The following is a 13556-nucleotide window of genomic DNA, read 5'->3' on the forward strand; positions in this document are numbered from 1 at the left end:
CCCACCCTTTTACTTTTAGTCTTTCTTTATCTTCATTTTTCAGGTGCACCTCTTGTAGACAGCACATTGATGATTTTTTTTTAATCCAAAGTGCTACTCTTTTTCTCTTCGATGGTGCATTTAAACCATTTACATTCAGTATGATTACTGAGAGGCAAGGTTTTCATTGCTATAATTTTGTTGAGTTCTTTTTGGTGGTGTTGCTAGTTACTTTGGTCCATCCTGTTTTCTTTGGTACCTCTGTAAGGACATCCCTTCGTGTTTTCTGCATGCAGTTTTTTTCTTGGTACAAAAACTTTGTATATTCCCTCCATCTTCTTTTGTTGATTTCTGGGTCATTCAACATATTTCCCATAGCACTTTTCAATATTGTGACTTGAGGCTTAAATTTGTTTTTTAGTTCTCTCAGGTTGAGAAATGCTGTTTGAATTCTTTCCTTTTTCTTCTCTAATTTCAGCTCTCTGCACATTCTATTATAATAGTTTGCTTTGTCTTCTTGAACTGCCCTTTGAAATCTTCTGTTCAGCTCTTTTACTTCAGCAAGTTTTCCCTTTGTTTTGACTTCTATATGCTCTAGTGCAATTTGCAGAGTCTCTTCTGACATCCTTTCTTTCTTTTTCTTTCTCCTCTGCCTTTGCTATGACCTTTGCTCGCTTCTTCTTGATGTAATCCCACAATTCATCTGATCTTCAATCATTGGTGTTCAGTGCTTCAAACCTATTCTTAAGATGATTTTGAAATTTAGGTGGAATAGACTTAAGATCATATTTTGGTTCTCGTGGATTTGTTTTAATTTTTTCAGTCTTAATTTGAATTTCTATGTGAGTATTTGATGGTATGATCTACATTCCCTGGCCTAGTTTGCCCTGCCAATATTGATCTTCTCCAGTGATTCCATTCACAGAAGTAGTCAGTCTGATTCCTTTGCAGCCCATCAGATGAGGTCCATGTGTAAAGTCGCCATTTGTACTTTTTATAAAAAATATTTGCAGTGAACAAATAATTGAAAGTACAAAACTTAGTCATCTTATTTCCAACCTCATTTCTGTCACCAAGTCCATACTTTCTAACTACTATTTCTTCTTCGTTGTTTCCAACTTTTGCATTCTATTCACCAGTTATCATTAACACACCTTTATTGTGTGTTTGTTCAATTTTAGACTACAAGATTTGGTAAACATTTTCAGTTTCTTCCTCTTTAGCTCTAGATATAGGAACATATATTTGGATAATATTCATATTAATGGGTCTTCTTTCTTGTGTATGGATAAAAACCTAACACATAATACATTGTACTTCAGGATAGAACTTGAAATTGACTTTATGACTGTGAATGCAACACCATTCTTCTTCTGTTTTTTGTTCCCAGCATAGTATACCACCATATGATTATCTGATTCAAAGTGACCAAAGCTTGTCCATGTCATATCACTAATGCCTGGAATGTTGATGTTCATGTGTTCTATTTCATTTTTCACAATTTCTAGTTTTTCAACATTTAAGCTTCCTATTTTACATGTTCCAATTATTAAAGGATGTTTGCCATTCCTCTCCCCCCTATTTCTACTGATTTACAATCTAGGCTCTACATCTAATACTTTATTTGTTTTTCTCTACTGTTCACAGGGCTTTTATAGGCCTCTTATTTAAGAAGTGACATTCCTGCTTCCTAGTTTTTAAAACAAGGATTACCCATAGTAGACAGATTTTAGCAGAGTTCTCAGATTAAGATAGACGAGGAATCAGGAACTGATAATATGTGAACTAAAATTCAAAAGGAACATCTGATGCCATAATGGTAAGGAATTGTGCTACCAACCCGAAAGTATGTTATTCAATCCACTAGCTGCTCCTTAGGAGAGACATGGACATTCTCTTCCTGTGTGATTTACTGCCTCTGAAAACCTGCTGGAGGGTCAGCTATGGGTCAGTTCCTCCTTGGTCTTACACAACAACAGCAACAATTCACCAGCTACTCTGTGGGAGAAGGATGGGCATTCTCCTCCCCTGCAACTTACAGCCTTTGAAAGACCTTCTGGAAAGTTAACTATGAATCGGTTCTGACTTGAAAACACATAATAACAACAACACCACCACAAAATTCAGATAATCTTTCTTTTCAATACAATCTATGAAAATAGAATAACTGATTTCCTTTCTCCTATTGGTGCTCATTATATGATGCTTACCTTCTAAATCATGCTTCTGTGGTTCTCAGATTACTTCTGGTGTCTCTGTAAGAATATCTTCACTAGAATACTCTCAGTCTGAATCTGGACTTTGTTACAGTATAAAAATAAAAATAAATGCATCTAGAGGTCTAGTGCTTTCACTCCTACTTAGATAGGACCTCATCATAACAATAGCTAAATTGATAAGTTCCACTGAAGTCTTAAAATGAATTCTATTTCTCCTTTTTCATTGAAAATATAAATTATAGTCTTTATTGCAAAACTTGGGAAGGATTTTGAATTAGTGTTTTCATTTCAATTCAACAAGCATTAATTGAACATTCATTATTTAGCAAATGATTATATACATACAGAAATTTGAGCATATGAAATGAATACAATCTGTTCTCTGCTCCTGAAGAATATTGTAATATTGTAATCAGATATGCAATTAAATTATCTCTTAATATAACTATTTTATGGCAGCATAGTGTACTGACTGTGAAACCTGTTGTTGCAATGGTTAAGAATTTTGATATTAAACAGAAGGTCAGTAGTTCAAACCCAGCATCTGCTTTGCAGGAGAAAGATGTACCAGTCTGCTTCCAGAAAGATTTAAGTCTCGGAAACCTCATGAAGTGGTTCTTTCTGTTCTGTTTGGTTCCTATGAGTTGGAATGAACTCAATGGCAATGGGTAGAAATTGAATGAGATGAGGAATATTTAAAAGTAAACTAATAGATCTTACTCAGATAACTATGGGGCAGAGTAAGAGGGGTTGTGAGAAAATAAAACTTCTAAAATGTTCAGGAATCCTTCTTTTCTAAGTAAACAGAGATGCCTTTAAGAGTGGGTAGGGAGAAAAGTGCAACAATGAATGAATGGAATTCCAAAATCTCTGTAGATGTTCATTGAAATATAACTCAAGGCTTGAATTTGTTCTTCAGGGTTTTCAGCTTGAGAAATCACTTTTGGTTTTCTAACTCCAACTCTGCACATTTTGTTTTAACACTTTGTTTTGCCTGCTCGAGTTGCCGTTTGAAACCTTCTGTTCATCTGTTTTACATCAACCTTTCTCCCTTTGGTTTGGCCTCTTCATGTTCTAGTACAAGTTTCAGAGTCTCTAATGACATTCACTGTTGTCCCTTCTTCCTCCTCTGCCTCTGTAATGAACTTTGCTTTCTTGGTGATTTCCTTGATGTCATCCACAGCTCAGCTGGTCATCTGTAATTAGTGTTCAATGCATCGAATCTATTATTGAGATAGTAAGGGTTTTTAACTTAAAGTGCTTCTAAATCAGCTAAAGGTATATTATTAATTTTAATTGTTATTTTAACAAAGTTTTGGTTTTCATTCATTCACTGCTGCACATTTTCCTCCCTCCCCTTCCTACTCCTTCCCCCAGCTTGAGATAATTTTTCGTCAGGGAGGATAGATTCACGGTCATATTTTTGTTGTCATGGATTTGTTTTCATTTTCTTCAACTTCAACTTGAATTTGCACATAAGTATTTGATGGTCTATTCCACAGTCAGCTCTTGGCCTTGATTTGATCAGCTCAGCTGATGTTGAACTTCTCCATGGACTCTTTACACAGTATTATTAATCTGATTCTTGTGTAGTCTATCAGGAGAGGTCCATGTGTATAGTTGCCATTTTTGCTTTCTTTAAAAAGTTATTTGCAATTAATAAATAATCAATTGGATAAAAAAAGAAAAATTAATAATAATAAAAAAAGAAAGAAAAAAAAGAATTTGAAAATAGAGAAAAGGATCACATTTTAAAATTGTTTTAGGCATTTTTTGAGGAATAATAGAATTTCTACATAGTTCATAAAGACAAATTCATGTTTTCCAAGCAATGAGATTTCATTTTTATTAGTATTTCCCTTTTTCACATACTTGTCCATGTCTTCAAAGTTTTCGGCTACTAACTGGTTTTGGTATGAAGGCTTGTAATCACTGCTAGAACATTAATATTGGCCTCTATCAAGAAAAAAAACAAGCCACTTATCTTAGTCTTTTAAGATGGATTTGGCAATTATTGAAAGACCAGGATTGTCAAGTGCTGTGAAAGATTGATAGTTTGATTTATTTTGATCCATTTAGGCTAATAACCACAAAGGCAGACTGCAGAATAATATCCAGAAATTCGGTTTTAGTTTCATGCAACAGACTTACTTTGTTGGTTCAAAAAATTACTTTTTGTATGTTTTCAAGAGTCATACCATTGTTTTCAAGGAAACTAGAATCTTTTCATCTCAAGAATATAAGCTGAGAACTTCTACCAAATTAGGAACTCAGATGTTCCATTTTATATCTCCATTTTATATCATGTCGTAAGTCTTGGGGACTGTTTTGATGGTGGTGTAGACCATTGGAAGTTGTGCTGCTGATTCTAAAGACTGTGCCTCTCAGGGGCTTCATGTCAGCCAAACACTCCTGAGGGACCAAGATGTACAGTTTCTTTCAATGCAATTTCACAGCCTCAGAAACCTGGTGGAGGGTTAGCTTTGAGTTGATTCTGACTGGACAGCAGAGAGTCAGAGTTACAGCAGGTGATTTAGATAGAATGGCATTAGTAGGAATAGGGAGAAAAAGTCAGATTCACTTATTTAACCTCTTATTTTAGAATAGAGTGAATATCAGCTATTAAGGACATCTTTTACTCCACAATATCTAATATTGGCAGTAAAGTAAGAAGTAAGTTAAATGATTTTCTTACACTTTTCAGCGATTTGAGCTCCACGATTCCAGACACCCTGTACTTCCTCAGGAGATTGTAAGAGTGGAGAGGAAGATTGAAAACCCTGTCCCCCAAGCCACCGTGACTGTCCGGATTGCAGAGAAGGAAGTAACCATTGAGGTAATGAACCACAGATTTTCATTTCCAAAAGTATTTTGTCTATGGTTCTCTTTACGCTATGCATTTGCATCTGTATATTTATATTTGTGTAGCTACAGTCACATGCATTAAGCTGGAAAAGTTCAACAGAAACCTAGATGTAGCCTTTCATCAAAAATAAAGTTGACCCTTGGGAAAAACAGTCATTTGTTGGTTGGTCTGTGAAAGCCTTTTATACTGTGAGCCCAGGATAAGAAATAGTCAATGTTTTCACATGTAGTTTAGCCTCTAGGAAACCATTTTTTCCAATAAAATATTTTTCAGCTATGTAAAACAGCCAAAAGGGAGCTGCTTTGGTGAACATGTTTTCAGGAAAGGAGAGGAGTAACACTTGGTCATAGAACCTTATCTGCTGGCTCTACCTGCCTTTCTCTTAACACTTTTCTTGAGGCCCTGAAACCCCTGGAGGTCGTAGGAAAATGATTCTCTAGGAAACACCGATTGTCAACACTGACTTAAATAAAATGGAAGTAGATGTAGGAAAAAGAAATTCTTATGTTGTGACAAAGAAAATGTTCATTATAAGCTTTGTTTGTTTTAATATGATATTTATAATGATATGTTATTACTTTATTCATTCATTAGATAAACACTGATGACATGTTTTCAGCTTTGTCACCGGAATGTATGTGTGTACTTTGCATCCTTTGACCATTTTCAAAGAAGAGAAGGACTAAGATTTGCCAAAATGTTACTGTATATATTAGTTACTATAATTGTACAATTATAGTGACTAATAGTATCTTTGCGTGTATCGTTGCTATTTAAACCTCCAGTAACTATGGAAGTAAATTTTATCATCTCCATGTTACAGATTTAAAAAGTGAAATGTGAAGAGGCTGATTGATTCACCCAGGATCGTTAACTAGGAAGTGACACAGTTGAGGTTTCTAGACACCCTGCTCTCTCCATAAGATAGATAACTTCTTCAGTCTAATTGTCTAGGAAAGAGACAGATGGCTATTAACAGTATCAACAATCAACATGGCTATGGAGATATAAAGAAAGATGTTAGGAGAAGTCATAAACAAGTTCAGAGAGTAAATGGCCATTGACCTGAATTTTAGTGAATGATATAGCAGTTTTCCAGTCACTAAAGAGTAGATAGATGATAGGACATTGCAGGTAGTTTAAACAGCATGTTCAAAAGTGTGAAGTGAAGTGTGAGTTAACTCTCATTATTTGCATTCTTTTGGTAATGACTTTCCAATCATGCCCAGTTAGACATTTCCAAACTATAATTCTTTAGGGTTCACATTACGTTTACTATTAACAAGTTAGAGAGCGCTGGTGGCCTAGTGGTAAGAAGCTGGGCTGCAGTCCCAAGGGCACAATTCAAATCCACCATCTTCTCCATGGGAGTAGTATGGGCAGTCACCTCCTGTGCAATTTACTGCTTCCGAAAACCCACTGGAGACCCAACTGTGAGCCTCTTCTGACTTGATGGCATACAACAACAACAAAATGAATTAGAGTCCTCTTTCTAACAAGGAAATTTTTTTTGTGATACAATCCAAGGGTACTGGAAAGAAAGAACAGAAAGTAAAAGAAGTAAATGAAAGATAGAGGAGAGAATTTAAGAAATGATGCTTTGAAGTGGCAAACTAAGAGTAGTTTGTGGATATAGCTATTAGAAAGTTGGAGATTGGTGATCTTAGGCACTGCACTTATAATTAGGATTTGGAACAAAACCTAAAAAGCAGCTCTTCATTATCCAGAAGTAATGTAATTACAGGTTATAAATAGCATGGAAATGACCTGATTCCTCCTATGTAATATCTGGTTTAATTTTATAGGGATGGTTGATTTGGAAGTCTGAAAATGAGATCTGTAACTGAGACTTGCTGTCCTACTGAGATGTCATTAATAGTTTAGAATTGAGTTTTACAAGGATATAAGTACTTATATTCCTTAAGTTACTAATACTTAGAGAAAAAAAAATGTATCCATATAATATTCACCTTTGCTTTATTTTAGGTGCCAGCTGGGACCAAGCCATTAGGTCAACTTTGTGCCTCAGACAATTTCATACAAACTTTAAGCCATAAGCAACTACTGGCTGAAATGATGCAGTCTCACATGGTTAAGGACATGTGCTTAATTGGAGGAAAAGTAAGCCTAACAGCCATCACAACAAATTTCTGTTTCTTGTTCTTGGGTTGTTGGACATATCTCTTAAACGATTGTGTTTGTATCTGTAGGGCTGTGGAAAAACAGTTATTGCTAAGAACTTTGCTGATACATTAGGATACCACATAGAACCCATCATGCTTTATCAGGTAAGGTATTTCTTTGTAGCACTAACATGATGAATGTATACATTTAGACTATCAGGGAACATTCTGTGTATCTATCTTACTAAATTGTGACATTTTTCTGGTTGGTTGATGCAGCCAAATCACTGAAATAGCTAACAAAGAAGAAAGACGCTATAATTATTTTGGAGCTTTTCAAGTGAGTTCTGTGTTTGATGTGTACAACATTCTGATGTTTGTTTTCAAGAGTGACGTCATATTATACATTTGTGTGTGCATACACACACATATGCATTCACTTATACAAGAATCATGAGTAGTTTGGAAACCAAAACGAACTAGGTTTTTCAGCTGCAGTGAAAGAGAACTTTTTTTTTGGTATATTATTTTGATGAGTATATATGTTGCTTATATTTGGGAACAGGAAAATGTATATCTGACGTTTGAAAGCATGAAATATTCTGTAATATATATATTACTGTGGTGGTTTGATTCCCCCAGCTTCTCCTTGATAGACAGATGGACCATCTCCTCCTGTGCAATTCGCTGCCTCAGAAACTTGATAGAGGGACAACTATCAGCTGTTTTCAATTCAATGACAATGAGTTAAAATTGAGGATATCTCTTTCTTGCTAACTTTTAAGTTCTACATGTAGAATTTGGCTTGATATGATATCTTCTTCCTTCTAGTAAGTTCTCTCTTTTGAATCTTTGAAAAAGTCATTTGGAGACCTATTCAAAAGAGAGATTGCTCTGCTGATCTACAGCCTCCAAAAACTGACTGAGTCAGCTATGAGTTGACTCCAACTTGATGGCAGTAATCTTTGAGTTTGGGATTTTTAGTGTATCTTTTGGTTCACCTGTTTTGTTTCTGACTATGTATATTTGTACTAAGAAAGATATTCTGAAATATGACATTTAAGCTAGCTATGAGTTGATAACCTTGCTTTGAATTGCAGTATACTTGCCAGGACCTAGCAAAAACAGCAACATCTGTTGAGAAAAATAGATCATAGAAAATTTTGTAAACTATTTTTATTTCAAAGAATTCTGTTGAGAAGATTCCAGTTATGCTGTTTTAAGGTATTTTGTGCCTATGAGCTGAATTGACCAGAATTTACAAATATTTGCAATTGTATTTTTATACCATAAGAAAAAAAATCTACTGTAAAAGAATAGTTCTCAGCTCCACCGGAAAATGATTCAAAGTGTTCTGCATGCAAGGTGCCATATTAATATTAGTTTTAGACACCCAGAGCAGAATTTCTCATATATTTTTTGAGAATTACTACATACTCACAAGCAGATGGAGATGGACCTGATGCTGGGAAGAGTAGAGGGTCAGCAAAAGAGAGGAAGACTCTACTAGGTGGATTGACGCAGTGACTGCTGCAATGGGCTCTTGTGTGTCAGAAAGTGTGAGTATAGCACAGGATAGAACAGGATTCAGATCATTTGTTCATAGGGTTCACTATAAGTCGTACTCGACGACACTTAACAACAGCCGCAGCAAGACTTTACTTGCATATGTTATTAGTGATGTTGTTCAATAATTTCCACCTTCTGCTGGAACACCAGATCTCTCCCAGTAATTTGTCTAGTTAGCTTTCTCCTAAATTTCTCGACATTAGGGAGCACATTCAGGGCTGAATCTGGTATCCCATCAATTTTTGAGGTCTTCCTTTCTTTTTTTTCTTTTCTCCACTGCTGTCAATACACCTTGTACTTCTTTCTTTACTGCTGGCTCATGTCAGTAAATTCTTTTTTAGTGACTGTATATTTTTTCCATCTTCTTTTGATGCTTCTTGCATCATTCAGTATTTTCCCCATAGAATTTTAAATATTACAGTTGAAGAGTTGGATTTGCTCTTCATTTCTTTCAGTTTGAGAAATCCTGAGTATTATTACCTTTTGAGTTTTCTAACTCCAGCTCTTTGCACATTATTTTTTTTATAATGCTTTGTTGTCATCTTGAACTGCCCTTTGATATTTTTTGTTTACCACTCTTACATCAGTATTACTTTCTTTTGTTTGAAACGTATACATAAACCAAGAAGTAGTTGTCCAGTAGGACAAAGGAACACTGCATGGTTTAAATTAGAAAAAGTATGCATCAGGGTTGTATTCTTTTAAGAATCTGAATTATGTGAAGAAGAATATGGCATACATAATAATTAGAAAAAGACTCAGCTTTCTCCACCTGTGTTCTATGGGTGACAGACAGCCTTCCTTGTAGAAAGTAAAGACTTGAAGCACTTACTACAGAAGATCAAGACTACAGCCTTCAATATGGATTACATCTCAAAATTAAGAAAACAGCAGTCCTCACCAGTGGACCAATAGGCAACATCAGAATAGACAGAGAGAGATTGAAATTGTCAACTGTTTTACTTGATTCCACAGTCAACACCCATGATAGTAGTAGGGAAGAAAACAAAAGATGTGTACATTGGGAAAAGCTGTCATCAAAGTGGTAAAGAGCAAGGATGTCAGTTTAAAGACTAAGGTGTGCTTAATCCAAGTAATTGCATTTTTCAGTTTCTTCTTATGCATTTGAAAGCTGGATAATGAATAAGGATATTCTTGTTGTTATATGTATCACTCATAGTGATCCTATGCACAGTAGCTCTGAACCTTGCCCTATCCTGGGTCAATATCACAACCTTTGACGTACCTACCCCATTACTGTGTCAATCTATCTCATCCAGGATTTTCCTCTCTGTGTTGTCCCTCTACCCTTCCAAGCATGATGTCCTTTCTGCAGGACTGGTCCTTCCTGCCTCCAAGAAACAGCCTGGTTTCACCCTTTCCATGATAAACCTGTTTATTTTCTTGGCAGTAAATAGTATATTCAATACCATTTTATACCATGGAGTGTTTACTTGATTTTTAATTTCTCTTCTTTTTAATTTATATGATTATTACTATTACTTTCCCTCTGAGAACTGCTTTTGCTATGTCCCAATAGTTTTAATATGTTGAAGTTTCATTCCATTTTTATTTTATTTACTTCTTTAATTACACTTTTGACTTCCATAATCCACTGATTTTTACATAAGGTGCTATTCAGTTTCTATGTATTAGAGTGTTTTGTTCTTTCTTTTGTTTGTTTTTGCTTTTACTGTATTGTGATAAAAAAGATATTTTATATTCTCTCATTTTTTAAAAAAAAATTTCTTGAGGTTAGCTTTGTGACCTAAGATATGGTGTGTTTTAGAAAATTATCTCTGTGTTTTTGAAAAGTATGTGCATTGCACTGTTGTTTGGTGTATTGTTCTATATATCTATGATAACAAGTTGCTTGATTGTGTTTAAATATTCTGCCTATTGTTCAGTTGCTTTCTATTTGTTCTGGCCATCATTGAAAGTGGTGTGTTAGAGTCTCTTACTATTATTATGAAACTCTCTTTTTTTAATGCTATTACAGTTTATGTGTTTTAGAACTGTGTCATTAAATATATGAATGCTTATTATAAATGTGTTTTCTTGGAAAATTTATTTTTAATTATATAAGACCCTTCTTTCTCTTTTGTGGCAGATTTTTGCCTTAATGTCTGTTTTATCATACATTAGTGTTACCATTCCTGATCTTTTTGGGTTATTGTTTGACACACACACACACACACACACACACACACGCCTGTTCATTGTTAGCTTATTTATGTATCTTTTTCCTCCATTTTTCTTTTGTGCTCATTAACCTATAAAGAAATATCTAAGACAAAAGTGATTTTTGATACAAACTTTGGAAAAGGATAGAGAAATATAACCATGGTATGTTTTTTGTGTGACTACCTCCCATGAATTGGATCAGAGCATATTGTAAACACTTGCAGAGTTTACAAAACACTAATCAGTTGGTTTTCATGATGGAACCGTATTTCTGGTTTTATGTTTAAGACTGTTAAGTATTTATTAGGCAAGTTTTTTGATCTCCCTGAGACAAAGGTACTAAGTTAGTAGAATCAAATAATAAGCTTGGCTTAAAAATAGTACACACACTTCCACTGTCTTTGATTCCAACTCACCAATTCTGTATAACAGTATAATTTCCTAATAAGGTTTACAAAGTTACAAAATTTCTCTCTCCAGAGTGGCTTATGGATTTGAACCACTGACCTTTAATTAGCAGCTGAGCATTCTTACAGCTGTCCCACCAGAGGTCCTATTCACAATAATAGAGGAATGTCTGTGTTTTATTGACTATGCAAAGGCGTTTGACTGTGTGGACCACAACAAACTGTGGCTGACTCTGAGAAGAATGGGAATCCCAGGAAACCTGTTCATGCTTATGCAAAACCTATACTTGGATCAGGAGGCGGTCATCAGAACAGAGCAAGGAAGCACTGCATGGTTCAAAACTGGGAAGGGTGTACACCAGAGATGTGTCCTATCTCCACACCTTTTCAACTTATATGCAGAACAGATTATCGAGGACTGGGCTCTATGAGGAAGAATGTGACATCAGGATTGGAGGAAGTCTCATCAACAGTTTGTGTTATGCAGATGATACGACCCTTCTTGCTGAAACTGAGGAGGATCTGAAGTGTTTGCTGCAGAAGAAGGTCAAGGACTGCAGCCTTCAGTATGGATTGAAGCTCAATATCAAGAAAACAAAGATTCTCACCACTGGCCTGATTGATAGCATCATGATAGATGGTGAAGAGATTGAGATTGTTCATGGCTTTGGTTTGCTTGGCTCCACAGTCAACACTCTTGCCATCGGCAGCCAGGAAATGAAAAGGTGAATTAGATTTGGAAGTCTGCTGTCAGAGACCAAAGGACTGAGGAGCAATGATGTCAGTCTGTAGACTAAGGTGCGCCTGATCCAGGCTATGGTCTTTGCAATTACTTGTTATGCATCAGAGAGCTGGACAGTGAATAGGGATGAATTGAGAAGGAGAATTGATGCCTTCGTCTTGTGGGAGAAGAGTATTGAGTATACCATGGATTGCTAAGAAAACAGTTTTGTCCTGGAGAGGATGAAACCAGGCTGCCCCTTAGAGACAAGGTTTCAGAAACTTTGTCTGACATTCTTTGGACATGTTGCAAGGAGCAACCAGTCCTTGGAGAGGGACATTAGGCTTGAGAGAGTGGAGTGACAGCGCCAGAGAGGAACATCCTTAATGAGATGAATTGATTCAGGGACTAGGGTAATGGGTATATGTGTGTTAGAGACAATAAGATCGGCACAAGTTAGAGCAGGGTTTAGGGTTGTTGTGTGTAGGTTGCTATGAGTCACAGGTGACTCGATGGCACAGAACAACCACCATCACAACAACTAATGAGAAGGTTTCAAAGGTTTGACCTAAAAGACAATTCACTGGAACAAGTAACCCAACATCTGTTTTCCTAGAAGATGTGGCTACTTTCCTATTATTTGTAGATGTATAAGACTACACTTAATCTGTGGTTTTGGCTTATTTTTAGACTTGACTATTTTTAGAACTGGATTTTATATGAAAGCAAAACAAAATTTGATCCTTAAACCAAAATTGTGCCATTGCCCAAGATAAGTTATATAATAGGTTATAAAAATCTTAAATTGTTTGACTGAAGTGTTTGGTCAGATTCTGTTAACTATTCATTATTTTTTTAGTGCTACAGCCAATAATTTCTTAGTTTTGGAGAAATCCAAGTTGTTAGTCTTTTCTTTCCCTCAATACCAGAAAAGGGCATATTTCCAGATTTCTTTCAACACTCTCATAAACAGCACTAGGCCTGAGATCTCTTTCTTCAGTTTAAGAAAGTATTGGATCAAAACCCAAGTCAAACTCAGTCAGAACTTTGAAATCAAATTAATTTATGAGGCTTTTTAATGAAAATAATCACTGTGTAAAACAAGTTAATGTCTTGGGATCATCTTTGACATCTTAGTTATGTTTTTCTTCCTTTTTCTAAACTGAATTTTTTTTACTTTTTTCATCTAGGCTGTAATCTCCAGTTCTTCATGATTGTCCAAACATGTCCTTCATTCTCTCTTTTGCTTTGATTCTTTGTCTTGTTCATAATCTTACATTTTATCTTTGCATTAAATTTATACTTTTTTTCTCATAAAAATGTCAAGGTTTCCTTATCAAATTGAATAGTTTATATTTCACCTGAGAGACTAACTTTCTACATGATTTTCTACTTACCCTGTTTCCTTGACTTTTTATTTCACAGTCTGCCTTGCTTTTTGTTTGTTGTTGTTGTTATGTACCATCGAGTCGTTTCCGACTCATAGCG

At 35.4% G+C, this 13556-nt stretch overlaps 1 protein-coding gene across 1 annotated transcript in view; it reads left to right on the forward strand.

The window, feature by feature from the left end:
- The window catches only part of VWA8 (von Willebrand factor A domain containing 8), a 519526-nt gene that overhangs the window by 116163 nt on the left and 389807 nt on the right, over positions 1-13556 (forward strand). The window contains exons 10-12 of the mRNA XM_006884567.1: positions 4903-5034; positions 7051-7185; positions 7275-7352. Of these exons, the coding sequence (XP_006884629.1) occupies positions 4903-5034; positions 7051-7185; positions 7275-7352 (345 nt within the window). The remainder of the gene's footprint in view (positions 1-4902; positions 5035-7050; positions 7186-7274; positions 7353-13556) is intronic.

This window comes from Elephantulus edwardii, unplaced genomic scaffold (genome assembly GCF_000299155.1).
Source record: "Elephantulus edwardii isolate Elephantulus edwardi_28Jun2011 unplaced genomic scaffold, EleEdw1.0 scaffold00036, whole genome shotgun sequence".
In the NCBI taxonomy this organism is placed as follows: domain Eukaryota; kingdom Metazoa; phylum Chordata; class Mammalia; order Macroscelidea; family Macroscelididae; genus Elephantulus; species Elephantulus edwardii.